Source organism: Electrophorus electricus, chromosome 2, assembly GCF_013358815.1.
Source record: "Electrophorus electricus isolate fEleEle1 chromosome 2, fEleEle1.pri, whole genome shotgun sequence".
NCBI classification, from domain to species: Eukaryota; Metazoa; Chordata; class Actinopteri; order Gymnotiformes; family Gymnotidae; genus Electrophorus; species Electrophorus electricus.
The window spans coordinates 8,279,080-8,306,379 of NC_049536.1; the positions used below are offsets into that span (position 1 = coordinate 8,279,080).

Consider the following 27,300-nt stretch of genomic DNA (forward strand, 5'->3'; position numbering starts at 1 on the left):
GCTCAGTGAATTCCAGCGTGGCACTGATGGGATGCCACCTGTGCAAAAAGCCCAGTCTTAATTTCCTCGCTACTAAATATTCCAGTCAACTGTCAGCAGTATTATAACAATTCGGAAAAAATTGGGAACAACAGCAAAGCACCACAAAGTGATAGGCTGCATAAAATGACAGAGCAGGGTCAGTGGATACTGAGGCACATAGTACGCAGAGGATGCCAACTTTCTGCAATCACTACAGACCTCCAATCTTCTTGTGGCCTACAGATTAGCACAAGAACAGTGTGTAGAGCTTCATAAAATGGGTTTCCATGTCCAAGCAGCTGCATTAAGGCTTGTATCTCCAAGTGCAATGCAAAGCATCGGATGCAGTGGTGTAAAGCACACCACCACTGGACACTAGAGCAGTGGAGACGTGTTCTCTGGAGTGATGAATCACGCTTCTGTCTGGCAACCCAATGGACGAGTCCGAGTTTGGCGGTTGCCAGGAGAACGGTACGTGTTTGACTGCATTGTGCCCTTAGTTCTAATGAAAGGATCTGTTAATGCTTCAGCATACCAACAGATTTTGGACAATTTAATTCTCCCAACTTTATGGGAAGAGTTTGGGGATGGCCCCTTCCTGTTCCAACATGACTATGCACCAGTGCACAAAGCAAGGGCCATAAAAACATGAACGGGTTTGGTGTGGAAGAACCAGAAGTCCAGACCTCAACGCGACAACACCTTTGGGATGAATTAGAGTGGAGACTATAAGCCAGGGCTTCTCATCCAACATCAGTGTCTGACCTCACAAATGCAGTTCTGGAAGAATGGTCATAAAAACCCATAAACACACTCCTAAGCCCTGTGGAAAGCCTTCAAAGAAGAATTGAAGCTGTTATAGCTGCAAAGGGTGGCCTGACATCATATTATCCCAAACTTAATCCATAAGGTTTGTCACTCAAATTCATATGCGTGCAAAGGGAGACGAGCAAATACTTTTGGCAATATAGTGCATATTGCACTCATTTATGGAAACAAATTTTTTTTTGGAACCAGTCAATTTTACCATTGGAATAACATTTAAAATTGCCAAATGTTTTTTTAAAATAATCAAATTAAGTGAAACCAATACTGGCAATATAAACAGTACACTATAATAGTGCTTGATAGTACTTTATTGTTATTTAGAATATGATTTTGGTCCAGAATTCATATGTCCAAAATCAGAACCTCACTAAGACTTCTTCAGAGCTTAACTTCAAAATTAAGGCTAATTATCTTTGATAACCAACACCACACTTAGAGAAAGACCCCTAAAACAATAATTCAAGTTTTCAGCAGTTTTATTACCAGATATATTACAAACATCTAGACTCCTCGTGGAGTCTTGAAGTTCATGCCGACTGTTGGTTGGGTGACCTGCAGGTTGGACAGACTGCCAAAATCCTGAGGAACACAAAGGAGTCTGTAAGGCACAACTCTTTCAAATGAGTCATTAAATAACCAGAAGAATCAATTACTTAAATACACCTGCCATAAAGCGTAATCTCAGGCATGACCTGAATGTTAAAAAGGCCAGGTCATCTTAAACATTTTAATTACATAAATAAACATTAGTGCTCAATTGTAAAATGAGCTAAATAAAATTAAATACACTTGGAAAAAGGTATTCATCCATATCCACACCAAAATGCCAAACACTGCATGGGAGGACTGTCTGAAAGATACAGGGTTTGTCAAGAACATGGTTGTCTAGCAAACACGGGAAAGACTTTCAATTTTCTCTTCCTGCATTGTCAGTGACCTGGCAACCAGACATGCCACAGTCCCATTCGATACAGGGTTTCACAGTAAGCACTTTAGCTCATAAACTGTAATTAAACATACCAGAAGCTTGAGCATTTCCTTGGTGTCAGGATCCACCTCAATGATCTCCTGGTCCAGGGCAGAAACCTGTCAAGAGAAATACAGTTATAGCCCTAAGACCATCCTTTTTCAACAGCTCCCCGATACACCGATCCCCAATTAGGACAGATTAGACTAGATGGTCAAGTATGAATGTTTGCTATTCAATTCTACATTTCACACTGATACACAAATTGGGCTCAGTCTCCTTGTCTATTCAAATGCACATACATCTCTCATGCTGAGTGTGGAAGAAGCTTTTGTTGCCATAATAGTCATATTCAGCACACAAACTCGGCTGTGAATAAATTAATGTTTTAAACATACTACTTGAATATATGTTAGATGTCTGAAAAAATACAGGGTTTGACAGGAACAAGCAGTCCTGCAAACACGGGGAAGGTTTTCAGTTTTCTCTCCCTGTAGTATCAATGACCTGGCAACCAGACATACCATAGTCACTGTCAATACAGGGGTGTTGACTTCCTTTATTAGCCATGATACGAATCTAATTACCAAGTACTGGAAGCCATTTCAAACAAAACCTTTTCTCCAAATCCATGCTTTCACATTTACCACATACTGTGTTCATTTCCCAAGTCTCAAATTTTATGTAGTTTAGAAGACTCTCAAAAATGAACACTAATATATAATGCTATACAGTTCCACTTTGAACCTAAATTTATAAATATTTTAAGCAGCATGGCTAGGCCATAAGTTAATCAAATTGAATACAATTATTACATACAATGCATAATTTAAATTATACATCCTATATCTTAAAATTGCTTAAACAAGTAAATGAGAAGTTTAAAGACATGATAAAATACTACTCATCAGAAATGGGTCAATATCAGCAAGAAATGCTGGAGTGGATATGGGGAGAAAAACCTTTACGCAGTGCAATACAGCAGTGCACGGCAAGTCATGTGGTAACAGCTGGATTAGTCTGAGCACAGTTTATACACACCACTGTAGAGTTTTCTTTACATTAACAAAAAACAACTTATGTTCAAAGGCAAATATGCATGGACTTGCACATGTGATTACTTGCATTACTATCATTTTGATAACTCAGTGAGGGGGAACAGGATATCTGCCTTCTAGTGAGAGTTTTTGGTCAAGACAACACGATCTTTTCACTGTTCACCACCATGGACACCCAACAGTGATTGATCTGCTAATCCCTTCTTTAAAAAAACCCCAAAAAACCCAAACAAAAACCCACCACCAAACAAAAAAGCCAAAACAATGTTTCCAGGTTGGCTGTGAATTAAAGGAACTACTTTAGTCCCACAGAGCTAATACCAAATAAAAACACACCACCACATCCTAAAAATAAATGAATAAAAACAAAATGTCAGATATCAAACAGGTCTGTGCTGACTGACTTCAACTGGAGTAAGTGGAAAATTGTGTAAATGTCTTTTTTTTTTTTTTGGTCAAAACATTTATTTATAGGAACAGTTCTGCCAAAAATGTTGATATTGCAAAGTCTAAAGGAAAAACAATTAACATTACTTGTATATAAGGCCAATTATTGCACAAACTTTTATTCACTTTTTTATTACCAATTAGTCTTGTTTCTCATACATTCTCTCTGTACATGCCCTGCTAAAAAGGATTGATTGTGGGGAACATAATACTGTAGGACAGCCAGAGATGTGTCAATGCAACTTAAACAGCTGCATTTATTATTTTCTACTTCATAAACACTGCCCAGTTAAACTTGGTTAATTACGATTAGTTATGTACTAGCCGTTCAGACCGGACAGAATAAATCATGTACTACCCAAAACATGCAATTTTATCATGTGAAAACACAACAACAAAAATTTTTGGACTGAGAATGGACTGACCAACTTCACTTAACAGTATGAGAGGTTTCAATTAAAATTATTTGCTAGATGATACAGGATAATACTGCCAGGGTTTATACAGTAAATTGTTTATATTACTAGACATTAGTTCCTACAGAATAACATCCACATGCTCGAAGACACTAACGGATGTGCTCAGCATGCGGAGAGGACTGTTGACTGGCCAGCCTCATCTCCATGCAAGTCAACCCAGACCAACTGGCCATAAAGGCCATCAACCTCACACACAACAAATCAGAGTGAAGGACTTAAGGGCTGTTTATATAGAACCTCAACTAAATGGATAAGAGAATGTGTGGCTACTTCAAGTCATCAAGGATCTACGGTTGAAGCTGACAGGCAGACCACAAAGATGCAACACACATTGCACCTGCTGCATACTTTAAAACCGAAACAATCATGTCTCCTAACACTACGCAGCTCACGTGCCACTGTCGGTTACTCATTCTCTGGAGCAGAAAGGAGATGACAAGTTCACTTAAAGGAATAAGAAAAGCGAGCTCTCGGAGGCCAGAGTAAGGGATAACGATCTCAAATCTCCTCGAGAAAGTCAGACTACAGAACAGCAGGCAGTGACTGAGGCCTAAACGTACCTCTGGGACATAGTTATCCCTCCTTTCTCTCTCTTCCTCCTGCAGCTTGATGGAAATGCCTCTGACAGGTCCTCTCTGGATGCGCTTCATCAAATGGGTCACATACCTGCAAAGGCACCGCACAACACCATCAGTATGCAGGGTTGGACAGGGACAACACAGTTTACAATTTTTTTTTTTTAGGTGGATAACTGCTAAACTGGACAGTTTTCACTTTGAAAATGACCTACGCGTTGAGTTTTGCCCTGGTGCAATTCTTCTAAGTCAACTTCACACTTTTACACCACTTTATCAAACAGCCTAGGTTGTTCTTCCAAACCGTCCCTGGCCTTTAACTCATACAAAGCACCAGATGCGCGAGTACATCTTAAAACCTGGTCCAGCACCAGCACCGCTGTGCCAGTCTCTACATGAGCTGTGGGTTACTGGGATTCAGTTACCCAGCAATTTTGTTGCGGAGCTTCTTGCTGGGAATGATGGCTATCTCCTCGCACACGCGTTTGTTGGTGTGGAAGTCATTGCCCAGGCGGGTGTAGTACTTCTCAATGATGACCCGAGCGGCCTTCTTCACCGTCTTGGTCCTGACTCGTCCCTACACGCAGAAAAGCAGACCGATTAGTAGTATGGAGGCAGCTTGATGTTTTTTTTTTAAATGTCGTACAGGAACACCCGAGCTTTGGCATGTGCCAAGCACACAACTCCAGGGGATCTCCGCTGTTAACTGTTCCATTAGTAGAGCGCTTTCAAAAACATTTTACAGCACTTAACTGAAGGACGTACGATTTTAAAAGACCTAAAGTAAACTATAACGGGTGCGTTTCGGACCTTTCTCCACGTATTGTCAACAACCTTGTAACCATTCTGCTGTTTGAAAATGGGGATTGAGAAAGTACAGCTAGCTATCGTCTTCGGTGATTTTCTTTAGAGGACACATCTTAGCTACCCAGCCAATGACATCTGTAAATAATTGAAGTGGGACTTTAAAGTTTACAAAAAGATTCCCATTATTGCAACCAGCACATAACGACTACGCTAGCTAGCTAGCTATTCAAATAGCTAACGTTCCGGTTTCCACTGTCATGTGAAGTATTCGCGAAATATAAAGTAACTAAAATGTCCTCCATGCAAGTCTGTCACAGCTGATGACACGTGCAACAATTTAAAACTCTGCGTTAATTATCTGTACAATACTATACAGTCTGAGTCCCGACCATTTCCCCTGAAGCATTAGAAAGCTACCGTCGTACAAAATGCCCTGTCGCGCTTTAGCTGAAAGTTAGCTTTATTTACCTCGAACTAATAAAAATAAATAAATACTTGCATATCCGTAAACAAATACAATTGTAGTAAACAACTACAGGTTTACTCATGCCCTACGATGTGCATAAAACGAGGATGAGATCAGATTTTTGCGATAGTAAAAAATTCTAGCACCCACCATGTTGGATCAGGCTAGTCGAAGAGAGGCTGAAAGGGCTCTACCGGAGGTTTAAGGTACAGAACGGAAACATGAAACGCCCTGTTCTGCCCCCTTCTGGCGTGGAGGAACGCTAAGAACAAGGACCGTTTATCTACTTTAGTTTGTTAGGCTCCTATCCAACGGGTTTCAGTACTCAAACTTACAAGGACTTTTTATGACAGCGCTTGCACAGGTTATGTTTGACTGATTATTGCTTATGACTTAGCGCTTACAGTGTGAACTAAGGGGCTTTCAGTGAACTTGAGAAGATAACAGGTATAAAACCATTATCCACAAGAATCACAAATGCGCAGAGTGAAGGTCAAGTGATTTCTTTTTTTTTTTATTTTACATAAAAAAAGGGTCCAAACTTGAGCTTCCCCCTCGGGGTGGAAGGAATAAAAAGTGAATTTTTCAACAAGGTTTGTGTGGCAGTACACACAGTGCCTCTGAATGGCAGACATTAAACCCAGAGCCAGCTTGACTCTTTGCAACAGAAACTTTCCAAATCTGAAAAACAAATGGGTTTTTTCCACAACTGGAGCCCTTAAGCACACTTAAAGCATAAAGATACATTTTGGAAGTGACATTCAATATTTTAACACAATAGCAATAATACAGTTGGGCCAGTGTTTCCAGACACAGATTAAGCCTAATACTACTCTATGTTAAAAAGGATTTTCAGTAAAAACAACAACAACAACAACAACAACAAAACTAAACAAAAAACACTGAGTGTCCAAAATGAGGTGGAAACCTTGCCTGGAAAAATAGTCGTTTAGGACTAAACCGTTAAAACCAATTTTGGGCCAACACCAGACAACTGCATTCATATCTTGCACAAGTCTGCTTTACAGTTTAAAATTAGAAAGGAAAAAATAAAAACAGTCTAAAACAGACTTCATTTTGACCATAAGACCATCAAACAATTAAATATTTTACATAATTTACAACAGGAAATAAAATATTCTGCAGTCAAAGACACAACTGAGCAGATTTAAAGATTTAAACTGAGCAGGTTCAAAGTTCATCACATCAGATGTCGGAAAACCACACAAGGAAATGTTTCCCATATCTTAAGACAAGTTTTCAATGAATACATTTTTTAAACATGTGACAATGGTCCATGCATTCTATTAGATCAAAGACATAAAATCTTTAAGTTTCTGTTAAAATCCTTTTAGCTGATACTAGATTCTATCTTAACCTGTGAAAGAGAAACCAGATCATTAATTTTAATACTCTAGAGTGGAAAGATGATAACTGATGAAGGTATGTTCTCTCTAACAGTGGCCCTTTTTTTATTCAAGCAAGTTTCCTTGCTTTGCAAATAAATAGTGGTGTAAAGAAGAAAACATCTGCAACATGCCTCGTTACCACGCCCCAGAGCATTTCTGTGTATGGTTACATAATCTCAATACACTCTCCTGAAAGAAAAAATATATATAAATATGAGATTACAAAGCAATTTATATTCGAATACTTAAACATTGAATACCATAAAGTCAGAAGGGGATGATTTGGAAATGACAGCTAAAGTTACTAAAAGCCTTTTCAAAATGCACTCATTCAGATGCAAGTACACATTTCACATGGAGCAGCTCATTGTATGATGGCTGCTTCTGAATCCGTTTCTATATGTACAGTGACAAAGATAATTTAATACTAAGTCACCAACTCTAGGATTTCTAATGAAGACAGGCCTAGGTAAGATGATGTTTCCTGACTCAAGTGCATTTCAAACTCAAGTATATTTCAAGACTGGTTCAGTCAGTGTCAAAAGAAAAAACAAAATCAAAAATAAAACCCAACCCCAAACAAAAAGAATTAAATGAAATCTACAATAGTTTTGCACCATACCAATCAGTTATATGTCTATATGACTATTCTGTGGGAAAAGTATAAATCTAACACAGATTTTGTCATCCACCCCACCAGGAGGTGTCGATGACACCTTAGTGTTCTCTAAACAATCATACAAGTATTCACAATAAAATACCAAATAAAGTGAGCACATATACTGGAAATGCACAGAATCACATCATAAGTCAACTTTCCTTTGAGGCATGGTTCATCAAAATATAAAATAAACCTTAAGACAAGAAAAACAACAACAAACAAAAACCCTTCAGACTGTAAATCCATATCTAAAATTGAAATAAGTGAAACAGAACAAAGTCTTGCAGCAGAAATGTGTTGCAATAGTATTAATGCTATAAATAGTACAGCTGCTAGTTAGATCATACATGGGGAAACTCACATTCAATCAAAACAAATGAAAAACAAGTTTGAAGACGAAAGCAGAAATATTCAAAAAGATTTAGAACAAAACAATGTGTTTAGGGTAAACCTTAACTCTTCTTCATCACCTTCACTTAGTCTGGAAAGTTGCAATGAAACACCATTCCTTAATATCTTCATTCAATCCCCATCATCCCATGCCTGTAGCAGTTTGGGCCTTAGTATGTCACTTACATGAATACCTGTGTTGCCAAGGTGTGACTAGTTTGCAGTCTCCAGTTATGATAGGGACTGGCTCAAAGTTAACTCTAATGAGTCATCTATCTGATGTAGGTGTCAGACTGGGTTCTTTACCCATGGCTGGTCTGAGTGCATTTCTGTTGAGTGACAGTCTAGTTAAGGCATTAGACAGTTAGTCCAGCAGGGGGCACAGGAGCAGAGCCCTGAAACCAAGTAAGAGGAGTTGCTTCCTCCCTACCATGCAACCACATTCATGTATATAGAAACAATCATAGGGGAATAGTAATCTTAAAGAAACACGAATCACTACTGAAAATTTGTGAAACTGAAAATTGGAGAATGATAGCTAATCTCTAAGTATTCAGGAAACAGTATTGCACACTCAGATGCTGAAAGATTCTATATTGCAGTAGTTAACAATGCTGGACGCAGTCTCAAGCCAAGGAGTGATACGGAATTGGGTTCATCTTTTTATGCACCTGCCACGAACTGTATTAGGGGAGGCCGTGAGGAGGATCATGCAAACTACAATAGGATTAAATACACAGTTCCATGAAATATGGCTTTTGGTTATCTAATCAAACATTTTGCATGCCACAAATACCTTCAGGATAAATACTTTAATATATGGAATAGTCTTTCAGATTTTGATATTAAGGGACAAAGACGAAATCGTCTGGGAAGTCAGTTCTCTATGCCAAAACCCGATAGGACTGAACATACTTGCACAAAACAGCATGGTACCTATTGCACTTTAACATGCAATAATGTATCTGTCCAGTGTAACACACTCCCCTAATCATGATTGTCATGGTGTGTTGGGAGGGGAGCTTCAAACAGCGTTCCCACTATGCCCCTGAATCACTCAAAAACTGATCATGTGGTGACTCCGCTGTATATGTATTGCTATTGCTGACTTTATGGTTTTAGGTGACGGTTAATCACTAATGGAGGGAACGGAGATTTATATTCAGATTGCACAGAAAGTGCATGAGAAAACTGGACTGGAGTATAAGCTTGTTGTGCTACGGGGAATCTAGGTAATGACTTCCACTGTGTCCAAAAGCAATGGGAAATTGGGAGGAATAGGACAAATAAGACCAGGAAGTAGAAAGAGAAAGGCCCTAGAGCTGTTTGGGAGAAACGACACTAGAATTTCTGCTAAAGTATCCATATCTAAATGTGACTGCAGAAGTGAAGCTTGATGATCCACTGTTGACAGGCTCTTCACAAGGAGAGACCTCCACAAAAACATCAAAATACGAAAAATATAAATAAAGGAAAATTTGGATGAACAGACTGGGCGAGACACAGTCTCGTCCAGGTGACTCTGGACTGGTAATGAGCCTGTCTTTGGAGTCTAGGGTTGCTGCAGGGCAATAAACCACTGTGTGTATGTATTGGCCTTTTAAGTTCCAGCCATGAACAGGGTTCCCTGGAGAGGCTCACATCAGCAGTGCAGTGGAAGTAAGCAGGGGATTTGGGCTCATTTGTGCCGGGGAGAACTCTTCTTCCGCTTGCGTTTGAAGAAGCAGCAGCACCTCAACAAAAAGAACAAAAAACACATCGTTATGTGCACATGTGGGGAGTCCACATATACTGAACCTCTCTCAACCCATAGCACTCACACAGGTACAGCCACTGTAACTTAAATAAAACAACATAAATGGGTTTTTGGACAAGAAACACACAAAACACAGACAACAAGACAACAGTGACTTGACTTGGGCATCACTGAAAGGATGTTTACAGCTGGTGTCAGCACAGACATGCTGTCAGAGATACAAGATACCCGAGCGGCACGTAAGACAACTTTGAGCCTGAGCCATGCTGATAGGGTCTGCTGTAAACTACATGATCCAGCATTGGGGCATGAGCCTCACAGTACTAGTGCCATAGAAACTGACAGTTTTTCATCTCTGCTATTTAGTACAGCATGGTAGGAAATAAAATAAAGAAAAAACCTACTGTATTTTTGGTTTTTGAAGAATCATCGTTATATTCTAATAATATATGTTCTATTTGCTAACCAAGCTAAACTAATTGACCTGTGCCAGTGACTGTGCTATGCAGGGCAGTAGTCTGTTCTAGAAACTGTGCCGGTGACTGTGCGGTGTATGCCAGTACTGTTTGACATGTGCCAGTGACTGTGCTATGCAGGGCAGTAGTCTGTTCTAGAAACTGTGCCAGTGACTGTGCTGTGTAGTACTAGAGTTTTTCCTGTCTGCTTGTCTCTGGAGTGCGATGAGTACTTGGAAAAAAGAGACTCACCACAAGTTGAGCATTTTCACGCAGCTACAGAAAGTGTAGAGAAAGAGATAGAGATTAATTCTGTACACACAAACAGGCGAAGTGACAAGACATGCAACACCACACACACAAACACACGCGCACAAGGCAAGTGCACAGTGGGAGACATACAGAGAACAAGAATGGGGATGTGCAAAAAAGAAACAGCTAGACTCAATGAAACTGAAAAGGAGTGACTGTGAGGACACCAGTTTCTACAACACAGAGACAAGGGAAGATAGAGGAAAAACAACATACTTAGCCTCATCCACCACTTCCACATCTGCCTGTGTTGTAATTGGTGCATTGGAATGGGCTACCAGAGGCTCATCTACATTCAATTCCCCATTGGTTGAGCTGATAACCTGCAACACAGGTTGTGGGCCAATCATAAAGAGCAGTTAACATAATGACAAAAAACACACTTCAAGATGTCAGTGGCACAGTTCTGTCCTAACAATACCATGACAAGGATATTGCATTAAGAAACAAATGTTATCAAACTAAAAAATAAAACACATGATAAGCAAAAATTCATAAAGTAACAGATCACTTAATGAGCAGTGTGGAGAAAATGCAAGCCTGCGTTTGAATAACATTCATGAGCAGGTCAAATAAACAGAACTTTCTGCTTAGCTGGGGCCGATGTGAGGGGGCAAAATAAAAGCGCATAAACAGGAAGGCTCCGTCTGGGCGGTGGGTGTGGCAGAGAGGAGGTGAGGGCGCGGTGCATCCAGAGCCCCGCTGTACCTGTGCGGAGCCACCATGCCTCTCAGTGGCCAGGTACGAGCTCAGGTAGGACAGGTTGGTCTGCCGGTGTGGCTGCACGTCCCACGCTCCCCTGTGCTCCGAGCCAGGTGTCTAACCCCCCCCCCGTGCCAAGCAGCAATGCCAGGGGACGTTGGGAGAGAGGGCAGGGGTAAGGAGGTGCGGGGGGACAGGCAGCCATGCATTGCACACACCAAACACAAATGCAAACCGACGTGGGTGACAGACGCAGGGCAGAGCCGGGTTAGTCATACGGCAAGAGTGCCGTGGTTATGATACGAAGGTGGGGAGTAACAAACAATGCACATGCGCGTACACACAAACGCACACGCACACGCACGCACACACATAAAAAAGGAAAGTTTAAATAACTTCAATCTTCTTGAAAAGAACAGACAAGGCAAGAGCTAGTGGCAAATGTCATTACTGCCTGTAAGTGAGCTCATGAACACTTTCTAAAAAAGTAATGGCTAACACTCAGCATGACTCATGCTTCCATTCAGGCATTAGCTTAAGCCTGAAACCCAAGCACCACTCCACAACACTGTCTTTTACAATCAGTTCACAGCAACACACAACCCACAATCCATCCATGAGCTCTTTTGGTATTACTCTATTCCAATGGTTGGAATGCTCTGGGTGTTTTTCCCTACAAGTTTTAAAAGGGAGTCTGTTTGGGCAGAGCGTCTGTTTGCTCTTGACATGCACGTGGAGACAGAGGGCGGCTGCTAGCAGTGACTGACAAACACAATGGCTCAACGATGAGCACTTTGCGCTGTTTCTGTCCTCACTATCTCCCCCAGAACCATCCTGTATCCTGTGCTCCTGCTCCTCTCTCTCTAGTCATGTTCCCTTTCTCCCTTTTTCCCTTTTTTTTCCCTTTTGTGTGAAAATGATGGAACCACATTAAGATAACCTTTCAGTGGGAGTGATGTGGGTCAGTTTACACTGTGGCTGAGGCCAGTAACTGCAAGAGAAAAAGAATCCTTGCTCAGCACTGTTTAGATGCTTTATGAATGCAGGCCCAGGTGTGGCTCTGGGTGATGTCAGTGGTTTATGAGTAGTCCGAGATTAGACGGCACAGCCACAGGATAGACAGAATAGCACCACAGCTGTTTATCCAATCAAAGAGGGGCCAGCGTAGCCGGGCCAATCAGAACACAGTGGGGTTGCTGGAGGCAGAGGGTGGGGGCAGCCGGACCATCTCATGGAAATTAATTTATCTCTCCGGGGTTGTCTTTCTGATTCCACCATGCTCTGTCTCAGGCTCGTCACCTCTCTCTTTAGCAGCTGGCAAGGTGATAACAGTGTGAACTGAGCCAAGAGGATGCTATGGACAATTTATTTCTATTTCTATTTAATTTTATTCAGCAAACGAAACCTTAATGATATAGTCAACTGCTGTTTGTGGAGCAGACTCCTTTTTGCCTGAGCATGTTTGAGTGGTTGTGTGTACCTGGTTACGCAGTGGCTGATGTTGTGACGGTCTCTCTCTGTTGGTGTGGGTCTCTCTGGTGACGGCAGAAGCGCCTGAATCCACAGGAACCGACCCAACTGGTGTCGGCTAGGGGAGGGATGAACAAAACACCTCAACACAGAAACTCACCACCCACTGTTCAAAACACCAACATTTTTTCTTTTCAAAATAAATGCAAGACTAACTTCAGAGCAATAACTACTACTAGCACTCTGCAGTAAATACTCACGATCTGTCTGCCGACCCAGTCGTACGTGTAGTCAAACGTGTATCCTTTTCTCTCAAAGAGTTCGGTGAAGAGAGTCCTTAAGTATTCGTAATCAGGCTTCTCGAAGAAATCTAACCGCCGCACATAACGCAGGTACGTAGCCATTTCCTCTACGGGGCAAAGAAAAGGTACATTATAAAAACGCATACACCTATATCACAGCCCCATTCTAGAGGTGAATGATATAACAGCATTACTTTGGTGCTGCAATATGCAATTACAATTTTATACTATTTGAATAGTTTAATATCATAGATGAATCTAAACATCCTGAATGCTAGGTTAGATCATAGCCCTGATGTCTAGGTATTTAAAAAAACATATTGCACATATTACATAATGACATTTTTACAATTATTAAGCTATAACTCTTAACTAAAAAGACTTTCATCCTGTCCTGAAAAGTGGCTCTTGGAAACCTTCTTATAATACTGTAATTTCTGTAATACTGTAATACTTACAGATGTGATATAATACTTATATATGTGATATGAAGCTGATCCTAACATTAATCTTAGAGCAAAGGAAATTGCAGTGGGGGAAATGCTAGACAGAATGGCACAGTCATACCTGGGAAGTTCTCACAGAGAACCTCAATAGGAGTGTTCCGCTTGGTGTCTCCAATTTTCTGGTAACGCTCTTTCAGTGTATCTGCCTGGTGGATCAGAGACAACCAAACAGTCAGGTTCCTTCATGTCTGTTAAGCCCACTCAACTAGTTATTGACAAATCTTATTCAAAAAGGGGCCAATGATTTGGGAATCAGTGCCAACAGCGACACTCACCTTCAGGCCCTGCCATGGCAGACTACCTCTCAGGAAGTACATAAACATGTGCCCAAGTGCTTCCAGGTCGTCTCGTCTACTTTGCTCTAAGAAATAAATAAATAAAATAAATTGCTTTCTTGAGCTCACTTATAGTTCCTATTACATGCTCTGTGTGTTGTATGTCAAAAGTGCGCCTTTACTCAGGTGTGTGTGTGTACCTTTTCCCAAGTGTGTGTTGATGGACATGTAGCGTGCAGTGCCAGTCAGACTCTTGTGTTCTCTGTAAGGTATGTGTTTTTTGGTCTCTGGGTCGATATACTCCTTTGCCAGCCCAAAGTCAATGATGTGAATGATGTGCTCCTTTTTACTGCCCTGCCGCCCGATGAGGAAGTTCTCTGGCTTGACATCCCGGTAAATGAGGTTTTTCGAGTGGACATATTCCATCCGGGATATCTACACAGAAGCACCACAGAGGAATCATCCAACCATCCAAATGAGCATGGCCTGAATGATATAGAACATCTGAGGTAGGAGTTACTATGCTTAGCTTCGCAACATAAAATCCTGACTTCACTTATTACAGGTGAGGCAAAAGTTTATGTTAGATCACTATGAATAGGCCTATCTATGAGTGAACATACCTGATTCAACTCATCAGTTAACTGACAAAGCTCTCACAAAATGGGCCAAGTGTGGGCAGGAAAATACACACACAGAACAAGATGCTCCAGGAACAGGGACATGAAGACCACTTATGTAATCAGAGAAATGGCACAGTAGATGCATTTAAACACAATCTGTTGATGCTGTTGCACATTTGGCCTTTATTATAGTAAAGTCCATATTCACCAGTTGAATGGCAATCATGAGGACTGTCTTCAAGGAGAATGTTCGGTCACACAGGTCAAACAAGTCCTCCAGACTGGGACCCAGAAGCTCCAGAACCATTGCATTATACTTCCCACATGGGCCAAAGTAAAAGACCTGCGGCAGACCCTCCACTGAAAGAAAGGGAGGGAAAGAGAGAAAGATGAAGAGACAGATAGACAGAATGAGAAGAGAGGGAGTTATCTTTTAATTACTAATTAATAAAGACATTTTAAAGCGCAGAACTTAAACATGGTTTAATTTGGGAACTGTTAATTGAATTATTGGTTTTAAGAAAAAAAGTGTTCTTAAAATCTCTTACCATCACAGTTCATTAAACACATGGCTAAATCAAATGGATCCTGAGTACTAGTCTAATTTCTGGGCAGAGACTTGTGCATTTCCTCTCCTAGTCCATTCCAAAAGTCATGCTATAATTAACCAGTTCATCACTACTGGAAGGGGTCTAACCACACCAGTAAATCATTTTCAAAGCCCCTTTTCTTTCAAAGAGAAAACAGCAGCAACTGCAGCACTTACTAATGGGAGAATCCTAATAAAGAAACTGAGCTGGCTATATGGCCAGTGAGTCTTATTCAGGGTACCATTAACTGACTGGGAATAACCCAGAGAAAGGTTCCTGTGACACGAGCCGTCCGTCACGTTTATGTGTGCACTCGAGATCACCAGCTGTTTTACAACACAGGGTAGATGAATTAAATGTGAACATAAACAGTGCTGCATCACAGCTTGCCCCCCAACACACTCACACAGGTGTGCCTACTATTAATTTGAGAAACCAGCAGTGCACATCTAGAGTCTTATGGATGCAGAAGCAGATTGACTTGAAGTGAACAGAGTAAAACAGCAGCAGAATCTGAACTACTTTTGAAGTATACAAAACGAGCTGTGATGCTAACACTTACTACTGCATTACATCTCAAAGGAAATTAATGGGAAGCCTGGTAAAGCTATTTGTAGGAGTGTGTAGGATGCTACTAACTCATGTATATTGTTTCAGACACCACTGCTTTATAGTTAGCTCAATCATTCCTATACAAAATTTTTTAGATTATATTGTTACCAGTAACAATGAACTCTGAAGGGAAAAGGTTTGTTTAAGGCCATGTGTTGCACATTCAGGGGCCAAATGAGCAACAAGAGCAGAATCTCTATTCTAAGCCTAAAGGGAAATGGCCCTCCCTCTTTAAAATAAGTGATGCTAAGTGGAGGGACTAAGTGTGGGTGTTCCACTCTCAACAGCCTAGAGCATGAATCAGATTCACACAAAATACATGGATGGATGGAGAGACACACACACACAATCAATCAATCTTACTCTTATATGCTGACTCACTGTTTTACACATTTCCAAATGACATTCCCAGTATCAGCAATCCCCCTGGCTGATAATTGCCTAGGAGTGTTTACCAAGCACTGCGTGAATCACCATTGCCGCATGTAGGCTTTTGGAAACAACAGAATTATGTAAGTCATCCCACACCAACTTCAATCTAATCAAAAAGTATTTATGTTGAATGTTGAAATATCTGCATTTCCACCAATACTGAGACAGGGAATCAATATTTAATGCAGTTTAAAATTATTTTTGATAATAAATCGTTACATTACATTAGGATTGCAACGGCATGTAGGATTTGCTATGTTAGCAGACAGAATTTAGAGACTCCATGTCCAAATCCATCTCAAGGATCCAGAATGCTCAAGAATCCTCCAAAAATGGACAAGGTTTTAACAGGCCAAGCCTGAGACAAAAAGAACAGCAGTTAAGGAGGAAGTATGTATGTTGATACATAAATATGTCTTCCTGTATAACAGTGTGTGAGTGGGAGTGAGACAGAGAGAGAGAGAGAGAGTGAGAGTGAGACAGAAAGTCAGCATCTATATAGGTTGACTAGCCTAATGTACACAATTCATCACAGGGAATACTGTCATGTATTGTAATACACAAATGGAGGGAGTGACCCCACTGATCATAGATAAGCCTTGGCACACACAGCAATTTACAAGCAACTGGAAAATCAAGGAGGAGCGGGGAAGAAAGGGCAAAGGAGATCTAGACAGATATGTAAAGCTCAGCAGGGCTGAGGGAGCAGTTGTTGTACTGGGAGTGACTACATTCCCTACACTCAGGAAATAATGCAGTCTCTCTCTCTCGCACTTTCACTTTTAAGATCAGTGCAACATGCCCTGATCTTAATTTATGAGTCCAGTCTACTTGTACACAGGAAGGAGTAATGCTGGAACTGTTTAGATACCAATGCTGATGGATTCAGTTCTTTCTAGCCTATACCTCTCATGCTTGACAGATGATTAATTTTTTAACAGGTTAGCAGCTTTTTAAACATTTTTTAACAAAACATACATCACCGCCATTCTCTGCTTGGTAAGCATTCCAGATAATGAGCTTGGTTATACTAAGCAAAGGTAAGAAAGCTAGCTAGTTACCTGCTAGTGACACATCCTGGCTGGAAGGCTGCTTTATGTTTTGCCCTTAATGCTAATACCAAATGGTTTTCTCATGCAGTAAAACAAAATGCAGTTTTCTTGGTAGAGTTTCATTATCTGCGTTAGCATAAGTTGTGTTATGTTTTATGGGTTACCATCCATGGACATTATCAGTTTAAGGCATCTAGCACTATTACTTTTCAAAAGCAGAGCTAGTCTGTGCACTTTGTGCACATTCTGCACATTGTTCAGAGTTAATCGGACATTAAAAGAGTTGCTGTGGCATGTCTGTGCTGAGCCATTAGCTCTTCAGATTCATTTTCAGCAAGTTATTTAACCAAGAACTGATTGCAGTCAAAAATAAATATAACATTTGAACAAAGCATAGAACAAGCACCTCTTGGTGCTCGCTGGTATGAAACTATTACTTGGTGCTTTTTGGGAATTAAATTTTAGTGATCAGCTCAAAACATACAATCTTCACCATCAAACAATGAAAGCCTGAAAATGTATGCATGTCACACAGCTGATTCACAGAGCAAAACTAATGCAACAAACAACTTTCTTTGTTTGACAGAATTTCCTGTTCACTGCAGCATGCACAGAGCTGCAATCTCCCACTGATGACCTAAAACGATAAGACACCCCTCAAGGATAAAACGATAAGACACCCATTAAGGACCACTGCATCTCAGACATGCACGGGCCACTTCAGCAAAGGGATACTTAAGATGTCCCGTATAATGATAACAAACCAAGATAATGCACACACTTGCGTGTGCAAGCATGCACACCCACACTGATTAATGAACAAATATCAGGACAGTGAGCAGATGTCTCAACAACAACAGAGGAAGAGGGCTGCCGTTTAACACCTGTGTCTGCAAAAACAGAGAGAGGGAGAGGTTAGAGATGAGGTAGAGAGACTGGAAGAGAGAGAGAGAGAGAGAGAGAGAGAGAGAGAGAGAGAGAGAGAGAGAGAGAGAGAGAGAGAGAGAGAGAGAGAGAAAGGCATAGAGAGAGTATGTGTATGCATGCATGCAAGAAAGACTGAGCAAAGGTGAGAGACAGAGAGAAAGGATGAGTGCATCAGTGTGAGTGTGGGGTGAGTGCGAGAGTAAGACAGGAAAAAAAAAAACCCAACCGACAGGCCCTGAAGTAATTTTTAAAAAAAAAAAAAAAAAAAAAAAAAAAAAAAAGGTTCCACCTAAACTATTCACCTTGTGACTACATGAAACAAAGATCATCATCTCAGTGGATACAATCTATGTGACTCCAATTTACAACACTGGTTCAGCAAGGTGCTTAATATGGAGAGAAACAGGGAGATGAAAAGAAGAAGGGATGCAGTATAAGCATGGCATGTGTTGATTTTGAGTAAGGGTTCATAAACGTTGAGGGAGAGGCAGGCAAAGGAAGAGAGAGAAAGACAGAGGAAGGGGGGGGAGGGGGTACCTGTGCTGCCCAGAGTTTTGTAGAACCGGTACTCCAAATGCAGCTGTGGTGCCCTCGACTTCACAGACTCCTGTATGACATAAGAGAGAAGCAGTAGGTTTACACATCAGGGTCCACAAGAGTTTTATATTTTTATGTGGTAGCTTTACATGCACAACTAAAAGACACTCATATAACATTACATATGTAGATAAGCATTTAACCAAGGGCACCAAGACTAAACAATATCCATAGGAACCACATTATTTTTTAAAGTACCAAACAAAACAATAATTTAGATAATAAAGATTTGTCACTGCTAAATGCAATACTTGTCAAATTAAAAGTCTGCAGGTACTGTGGTATTATACTGTGGGATTGCTTTCATTACATTCTGAAGACCTGTACTCTTAACAACAGTTCCTTGTAAAGGACAGAACAAGAACCTTTCCCCATTTTAAAGGCAAACAGAAAGCAGAGTTTCAAAACCTTTTCAGTGAAATCACAATTAAAGCCTTCCAAAGCTACATGTTAAGGTTTAAATGCATTTCTTTAGCTTCATAGGAAAAAGCATAGCTTTGCACTACTTACCAGTTTTATTGCCACATATTCATTGGTGTAAAGGTTTTTACCTGAAACAGCAGAGATATATCCATACATTTGTGAGATCTACTAGTACATTTTAAAAAGCCTAACAAAAAGGCTTTGTTCAGTAGAACATCTAAAGTCATGAATATACTATATGTTTCTGGTCTATGAAAACAAGATTTAATGGTTTTTTTTTTAAGTTTTATATGGTCACCCCATTGCTATGTATTTAAGCTCAGTGAAGGGGTGCAGTTTCACAAGCTTCTCAATACCAAAGGGGTCGGTAACGTCAGAAATGACAAGTGGCAACATTAAAGCTGGCTTGAACGTATCATTTAAAACTAAACCACATCTTCAGAATAAGTAATTTTAAAGACTCGATCAATGACCAGAGCATATTAAAACGTGCTTTATGTAAATGTAAAAACAGCCCATCACGACTGCCTTGTGGAAGAAAGTAATAGTGCCATGCTCAAAAACAATCATAAATTAAAACAAATCTTTTTGGGGGGGGGATGAGAGTTCAAAGAATGACATATTTGATCAAACAGTTTCTAACTGTTCTATAAATATATTCAAACAGAGTATCTCAATAAATATTTCTGCTCATGTTTCTGCTGAAATATATTTAATATGGGCAGGTGAAGTGAGTAAAAACCTACATGATCTTGTTCACTGTGAAAACTTCTGACTGCAACTAAACACTCTTTCACAGGACCATCTGTCTAAATATACAGGTGCAGAACATGCAGCACACAAAGCGATAGAAAGCACATCTGAATATCAGTAACAGTTTTATGCTGTCCAAATGTTATGGACTATACCATGCCAGATGGCCATGCTTCCCAACCACCATAACGCTACAAATGACAGAACTACAGATTCAGACATACTCTAGTTTGATTCTGAAGTAGTAAAACTCACCAAGCTTCAGCTCTCCAAAGTTTCCACATCCAATCTTCTTCCCCACGCGGAAGTTTGGCCCCACCATCAGCACCCCGGAGGACCCAGACGGGCGAGAGTGTGTGCCCCGCCCTTGCGTGGGCTTGCCACTCCGGGCTGGCCGCTCGCCTTCCTTGTCCCGAGTGTGCTCCATGGCTCCGGGTACTAAGGGAGTCAGCACAGCCCCTAGGAGAGCACCTCAGCCCGGGACTGCGGGCATGGGACAAGGTGTTCAGGAACCACACGCCAGCCCTTCTCAGTGCTGATACTGCATTACAGCACAGAGGACTAGATGCAGCTGACCTGTGTGCAGGAAAGAAAAAAGAAAAAGGTTTTTATGTTAGTTTTTTTACATGCAAACTGAAAAAAACCAGATCAGAATTAGTGATCTGAAAAACAACCATCGCCACAGAATGTGCATATAAGAGTTTAGAATCTCCCCTTCTGCCCTAATCTAGAAGCAGATAATGAACCTCCAATATCTGGGAGCATTCATGTCTGCGCATTAGACATTAGCCTAGTATCAGACTAGCTGGCCCCTAACACCACCCACCACTGCATGCACACAGCTGCCTCCCCCAGGGATTCTCCTTGCATGTGTATTAGAAATACCTGGTTATAATACAGGTGGTGCATAAGTCAAATACACAGCAAAAATAAAAAAAATTAAAAATGGAAATGGTGTAATGTGAAATGATGGACATTTTACTGTAAGTTAAGATGATGGAATGTCTCATTTTCTACTAGTGGGCAACATTAAAGGGGAGGCATCCCCTATCACTGTGATTCACTGTGATATCATCCCCCATCACTTGATTTCTGCTTTTGACTTTCAACTACATATCTAGGCGTTTTGCAGTTAAAAAGAACGTAAATAAGTTTCCTTGTCAATTAATCTTGTTACCTGTTATGATTACACTGTAACTACAAGAAGCCAAGCTCTGTTCTAAATATAACCATTAATGATATAATCAAGAAGAAAGTTGGTTAAGCTTTCTCTATATGGTAAAGTGTCATACAAAATGCCCCGTGGAAACACTTGCCAGTACTGTTTCCACAAAACCTTACCTTGACATTCTCAACTGAGACCTTGGTAATTTCTTGGAGTGTGCACTCAAATCAAATTTCCTAAAACCTTGACGTTATCACGCTGTTTTTTTATTAATAAGTCCCTGGCCAACTGATACACTGCCTTTTGAGGTGCATTTTGTACTATAAACATGAGCAAATGTGCATTTAAGCAAACAAACTAAAAAGACAATTTACTTCAGAAGTACATTACACGTATTTATTTATGCATTTGACAGACGCTTTTATCCAGAGCGAGTTAAATTTCAATCACACTACAAAGGTAGGTAAATAAAGCGTCAGGAAGCCCTAGAGTGGTGCACTTGCCCAGGTGGGAGACTGAACCCCAGCCTCCCAGGGGGAGATTGTTACCCACTACACTATACTAACCACTCTCCAAAACAACGGTTTCTGTGCAATTTTGATGTGTATAACCAGATTTCAATTGTAATATTGAACATCACAAAACATACTTTAGTATTAACATGTTGACCATGCATATTTAATAACTTTCAAATATTCAGTCATGCCCAACACATGCAGTACATTATGCTCAGTGTAAATAATTCATGGCAGATTATTAAACCCTCATCTGTGGATGCACACTTATTTACCAGTATTGTACATTCCATTTCTGTTTTATACTAGCAGATGTGAGCCTATGTTGCAGCATGCTAGTTGATACAAATTATTTAAATTGGACCAGTTTCCAATAAATAATGGAAGTGTTACATTCAGCATAAATCATGTTCTGGCCCTTCCCAAGAGGCGAAGAAGGTTGCACCTCTTTGTGGCCTTCTCTGATACGCAGACGCAAATCTAAACTGAGTGATATCTGTGCTTTAGAAAAATGTAGAAACACTGACTAAAAATGTTACTGGAGTCATGTAATGTATGTTGCATGGATTCGCGTATACTGCATCCTAACTGGAAGAAACAGACCCAGATTAAAAGGAGAATTCTGAGGCAGTTGAGTCTAGGTTTTCTATGTCTGGCTGTGGAAGACATGTATTAGTCAGCTTGGCAAGCAGTGATGCAGAGCTATTCTCAGAACCATTGATCAGAAGTGGTAAATAAGCCTTGCCACGCAGCACACCACTGCACAGCTCACAGATCATATAAGACACAGACACTCAATCTGGGAGAGATCATGTATTATTCAAACCTTTAAAAGGTTCAGCCTGTGCTCCAATCACAGTGAGCTTTAGGTCATTTCAATGGCAAACCAAATGAAAGAACAGATTTAGTTCATACTCGACCACATGGTTCCACTGGTTGAATCAGTTTTCCTCCTTTACTAGCCTTATGTAGCAAAAAGGTGTCACTATTTCTAGACATGATGGTATGCTTGGGTAAGTGTTAGAAAATGGGTAGAGATGCAACACATGGTCAAAGTCAGAGCTAGCGTCTGCTACATACAGCATTTAATAGCAAATGGTGTATGGTTAAAGACTGGACCGTGGTTCCCAAAGAGATAACAGAGTTTCCCTTTTCCATGATGACATGAAGTAATATGACTGAGGAACATTCCAAAACCTAGCAAGTTTTCTATGATCAATATGAACTACCACCCAACGACGCAAACCGTTTTCACGCTAAAGGTATCAATTTCACCACAAACAAGCAGCTAGCTACAGTCCTGTCTGCACAATCGAGCCTTGGGCAATGCTAGGAAAGAGGAAAACACACCCAACAAACAGATCCAAAGAAATCGTTAGCTACATTTCTAGCCACTGTTGAATTGTGCTGACACGAACACCACGGGGCGAAAAACTGCTCACTAGATATAGTATTTTGATTCAACGCGTAAACACTTTACCTAACCTAGCTCCCACACAATTTTCGTCTGTTCCGCGTAGTCTTGACAATCATTTTGATGTTAAATTAATATTTAGAAGTCAGTGTCTTATTTTGAAGGTACACGTTTTCATAAGTTTGTGTCTTAGATAGCTAACGAGATACATGTCTGCTGTAACTTAGCTAGATAGCTACCCACAACGCCTAGGCTATAAAGTCTTTAGACCTTGCTGAACAGACGGGCATATGGACTCGTAATCAAGACAATCCCGAAAGTAAGCAATAAGCCAACCAGTTTTACCTGACACACCAAACCGGATGCGGGTAGCTGTCAAGTAAAAAGGGCATTGCTAGCTACAGTAAACGTGTTGTTAAAAAGGTAAAACAAATGTTAGCTGGCCAACTAGATTAGCCGGTTACATCATTAGCGCCTGGGACTCAGAACGGACTAGTTATCCTCGTCAGTCTATCTAAAGTTTGCTAAAATACAACATTATTCTCGGCTCTCTAGCTGCAGTTTGCAAAAAGCCTCTACGCCACACTTCTAACTATAGTTACTCTCGAGCGATCACCCAAACTAGCTCAACCACAACTTGCCTGATAAACAGACAAAATGTAACGCTATCAATATAGACAATATATAAATCGGCCTGTTAAACATTTGAGCCCGTTTCACACTAATTTTAGCCACACTTATCGTGACCAAAGCAAACCTATGGACCAAACCAACAGCTAAAGCCAGCTGATCAACTAGCTGCTTAGCGAGCTTGTAAGTTAGCCAGCGTTAGCTACCCACAGCCCAGCTGCCAGTGCAAATTTCACTGAAAATGAAGTCTCTTACTCAAAAAAAAAACACTGCAGAACGTTTCGATCACTTCATGTCCGACCGCAATTAAATCCTCCAAGTCCTCGTTCTGAAGTGGAAAATATATTAAAATATATATATATACATATCGTCTTTAGACTAGGCGAGTATCTCCGTTCCTTCAGTCTCCTGTCAATGGGTTCAGTCCCGGAACACCTCCGCCTATGGAAGAGAGCTCATCCGGGTAACAAGGTCATGTCCAAGACAGCTAAATCATTACTACTGTTCCTACCACAGGACATATTAAATAAAATGACATAACACGGGAAAGTATACTTACAATAAACCCAAACTACAACTCCTGCACGATCATCTTAAAGTACACAGCAAGACTCCGTCGCCCGGTCTGGCGAACTCATTCTAGTTTGAGAATGCGCTTCTGTACGGTTGTTGAGGGCAGTACACCAGATTGATTTACTCGTTATTGCTGTAGATCTACGTTCAAACAAGTAGGAAATTGGACGTAGGTTGAACATTTCCTGGGTTCTGAGTTTTGCAGCACAACCCCTTTCTACTCCTACTTAACCTTATTCATTTCTCAAAACCTTAGCTCTGGCTTGATTAAAGATCCTCTGGATGTACAAGTTTCAGCCAGAAACCTAGATGTGCCATTTGCCATCTCCTGGAAAAAGGTCAGTGCAACATTGCCCCCTCCCAAGATCACCGCAAAAAACTACAGATTTTGAAAGACAGTTTATTAAAGTTATATACAAAAATGAATGGTATAAATTATTTACAAACATTTACATTAAAAATTCAAGCATCAATACATTGATCAAACGTGTTATTCATCCTCATCTTCTGGGAGTGGTCTGGATCTGAAAGAGTCAAAATGAAAAATCAACATAGATGGAGAACATCTCTTTCCTACACAACAGAAAAGCAAATGCACACACTTAAGAACCTTTGCCACCTAGGCTGTTTGAACTGTGCCACAGAACTTACTTTCTGGGCATATTGGACACGCCACTGCCCCCAGCCTCCTCCCCATCAGACGAAGGGTGCAAGTTCTCCTTCTCTGGCTTCCTGCCGGGGCCACCAAAGAAGTCCCCGATGCCTTTCTGCCACGTTGGCGTGGGACGTGGACACACAGGGTTTCCACCAGCATATTTGTTTTTGGCTAAAACAGAAAACTATGCTTGCAACTGCAATCATACAAATTTCAATATGACTTTCTAACGCCTTAGGTATCCATTACATATGGTTGAAAAAAACAAAACAAAAACGTTACCAGGCATTTGATACAATATAAAACTAACCAGAAACTGGTCGGTTGAATTTTAAAGATTGGACCAGATATAGGGATATGAAAATGTGAGACTGCAGCAAAAACACAACAGCTAGAATTAAGCGTTAAACCAACCAGGGGTGCCTGCTTGAGAGCTGCTGCTCGATGAATTGGCAGAACTGGAGGCGCCAAGTGACTTCCTGGGCGCCGAAGCAGCGACCGCTAAAACAAAAACATTCCGGTTAGTTTTATTGTTATACTTTTACATTAGTTAGCTACATCGCTGTGAATGAAAACTATTTAACGTGAGCTACAAGTCGACGTTGAGCACCCAACCCCGAAAAGCACCCTTATTGGCGCAGCAGTTCTGGCGCCATTTCTCCCAGGTTATAAACACAGCCAAACATTTCCTCGCTTAATTTTCTAATGTTCTACACTAATGGACTTGGCGAATATAGCGAGCTAACAAAAGGTACTATGTTTGAGGTTTTCACGACAAAAAACGGAAACTTAATAAAAGAAGTAGCAGTTCACCATCAACAAGCAAGACAGCTAGTTTAGCATAGCTAACGTATGGCAAATTCTCAATCTGAATGGTCGTTAACCTCAGCGAGGGGATCCTACTTGCTGTCATTTATAAATACATATTTCCGAGTATCTAGGCAGCCGTCTAGTGCATTAAACAGTAATAAAGAAGCCGGTTGAATACTTCTTGGATGGATGTCCTCTATATATTAACTAGATAGATTAGCTAACGCCAGCTACATTTAATATAGCATCACTCAAACCAATAGGCGGGAGACTAAAGGCACCACAGCAAGCTCAGCTTTTACTAGCCAGCAAGTCACTTCTCCGAGCGTACAGACATCTAAACCCAACGATCGAAGATCAGTTCTTGGGTAGCTAGCCTCCGCTGAGCAGTTAATTGTGGAGCAAAACAAAAACAAAATTTGGTCATCTGAGTGGCTTATAGTAGACACTTCACTACACCGACGAACCTGTGACTATCGCTGCCGTTTAAACGCTTACCTTTCCGGTAGGTCGCAGGGACACTGTCGGCTTTCGTCCTGACCATATCGCTCCTTTTCTTTAAAAAAAAAAAAAAAAAAAAAAATTTCAGCCGTTACCTCCCTGAGTAGAGATAAAGAAATAAGAAATAACCCAGCGCTTCCCGCCACCCTTTTAAACGCGAGACAAGACGGTTTTGCTCAGAGAGGAGGGGGCGGGTGGGCGTGATGACGTCACGTGGCTCCAGCCAATAGTCAGATCAGATTTGGACCGATACAAAGTCTCGCGAGCATGAGGTCGGCTATAGGATTTCCACCGCATCGCCTGATTATAATAACGCTATTTCCCAATTGACTTTAGATTATATAGTTTATAAGTGCCACAGTAACAAATGATTTAAAGGCCCTGCACAGTATTTTTTCTCCTTGCTCAACATGTTAGAAGTATGTGATTATCTACATACTTCTGCTTCAAGTCAACATTTATTTGGGCACTGCAGAGTGCATAAAATAACCTCAAATTGTTATTTTTGTGTACCGACCCCTTAATACCATTTAGGTACCATTTACACTTTAATTTGTGTTATCTTTGACATCATAGATTACACTACTTGGCTATAACGAATCATAATCTATTTTTTGTGATACCCACAACAAGCCATCTGTAATAACAATAAACACAGATCTTCTCAACAAATATGGGAGTACAAGACAGACAGCAGCACAAATATGGTGCCTCCTCAGAGTGCTGCTTCTAATAGTGGGTTATTTAATTCCCAAAGGCAGCAGGTACTGGCAATTTTGCATATAAGTCTCTTGCATGCAATTGACCTTTTCTCTATTTTTTACTGTAGAAGGAAACCTGCATTTGAAATGGCTTACTGAAGATCACCATTGAAGAACATTATCTGATAATACTGAGGTGTTACTGCTTGGACCCAAAGCTGCATAAGGCAAAATATCTAATATTTTACAAAATCTTGATGGCTTTTTAGTAACACCTAAAACTGTTCTAAAAAAAAAAAAAAGTGTTATAGTTATATTATATTATTATTATTATAATATATAGTCACATGTGTAATATTACTAAAACTGCCTTTATGTAATATTGCTAAACTAAAACATATAGTTTCCTCATCAGATGAAGAGAAATTGGTCAACAAATCT

General features: G+C 40.5%; 3 protein-coding genes and 2 non-coding genes across 9 annotated transcripts; all 5 read right to left on the reverse strand.

Annotated features, from left to right (window-relative positions):
• Positions 1–1,307: 1,307 nt before the first annotated feature.
• Positions 1,308–5,884, reverse strand: zgc:114188 (uncharacterized protein LOC541327 homolog). The gene is made up of 5 exons (XM_027001006.1): positions 5,799–5,884; positions 4,801–4,952; positions 4,361–4,466; positions 1,870–1,935; positions 1,308–1,428 (listed from the first exon to the last, which is right to left on the reverse strand). The coding sequence occupies exons 1-5, from the start codon at positions 5,799–5,801 to the stop codon at positions 1,351–1,353; spliced, it is 405 nt and encodes a 134-aa protein (XP_026856807.1). The 5' UTR covers positions 5,802–5,884; the 3' UTR covers positions 1,308–1,350.
• LOC113571886 lies at positions 1,697–1,825 on the reverse strand. The gene has a single exon (XR_003410037.2). It is a non-coding gene; the product is annotated as a small nucleolar RNA SNORA71 (small nucleolar RNA).
• On the reverse strand, positions 2,234–2,362 carry LOC113571885. The gene has a single exon (XR_003410036.1). It is a non-coding gene; the product is annotated as a small nucleolar RNA SNORA71 (small nucleolar RNA).
• Positions 5,885–6,135: 251 nt separating the features above from the next.
• Positions 6,136–24,237, reverse strand: LOC113571810 (casein kinase I-like). 5 transcript variants are annotated; one of them, XM_027000951.2, is made up of 14 exons: positions 24,179–24,237; positions 20,151–20,471; positions 19,230–19,270; positions 18,660–18,729; positions 14,718–14,869; positions 14,087–14,321; positions 13,887–13,972; positions 13,673–13,757; positions 13,064–13,212; positions 12,814–12,921; positions 11,340–11,450; positions 10,848–10,954; positions 10,572–10,595; positions 6,136–9,841 (listed from the first exon to the last, which is right to left on the reverse strand). In XM_027000951.2, the coding sequence occupies exons 2-14, from the start codon at positions 20,320–20,322 to the stop codon at positions 9,787–9,789; spliced, it is 1,395 nt and encodes a 464-aa protein (XP_026856752.1). In that variant the 5' UTR covers positions 20,323–20,471; positions 24,179–24,237; the 3' UTR covers positions 6,136–9,786. The 5 variants fall into 5 exon arrangements, with proteins under 5 accessions (XP_026856752.1, XP_026856751.1, XP_026856754.1 ...); XM_027000950.2 differs by lacking the exon at positions 24,179–24,237 and adding an exon at positions 23,875–24,053; XM_027000953.2 differs by lacking the exons at positions 11,340–11,450; positions 24,179–24,237 and adding an exon at positions 23,875–24,053.
• Positions 24,238–24,584: 347 nt separating this feature from the next.
• Positions 24,585–26,342, reverse strand: pclaf (PCNA clamp associated factor). Its single transcript, XM_027001042.2, has 4 exons — positions 26,156–26,342; positions 25,262–25,348; positions 24,844–25,018; positions 24,585–24,716 (listed from the first exon to the last, which is right to left on the reverse strand). The coding sequence occupies exons 1-4, from the start codon at positions 26,199–26,201 to the stop codon at positions 24,683–24,685; spliced, it is 342 nt and encodes a 113-aa protein (XP_026856843.1). The 5' UTR covers positions 26,202–26,342; the 3' UTR covers positions 24,585–24,682.
• Positions 26,343–27,300: the final 958 nt, after the last annotated feature.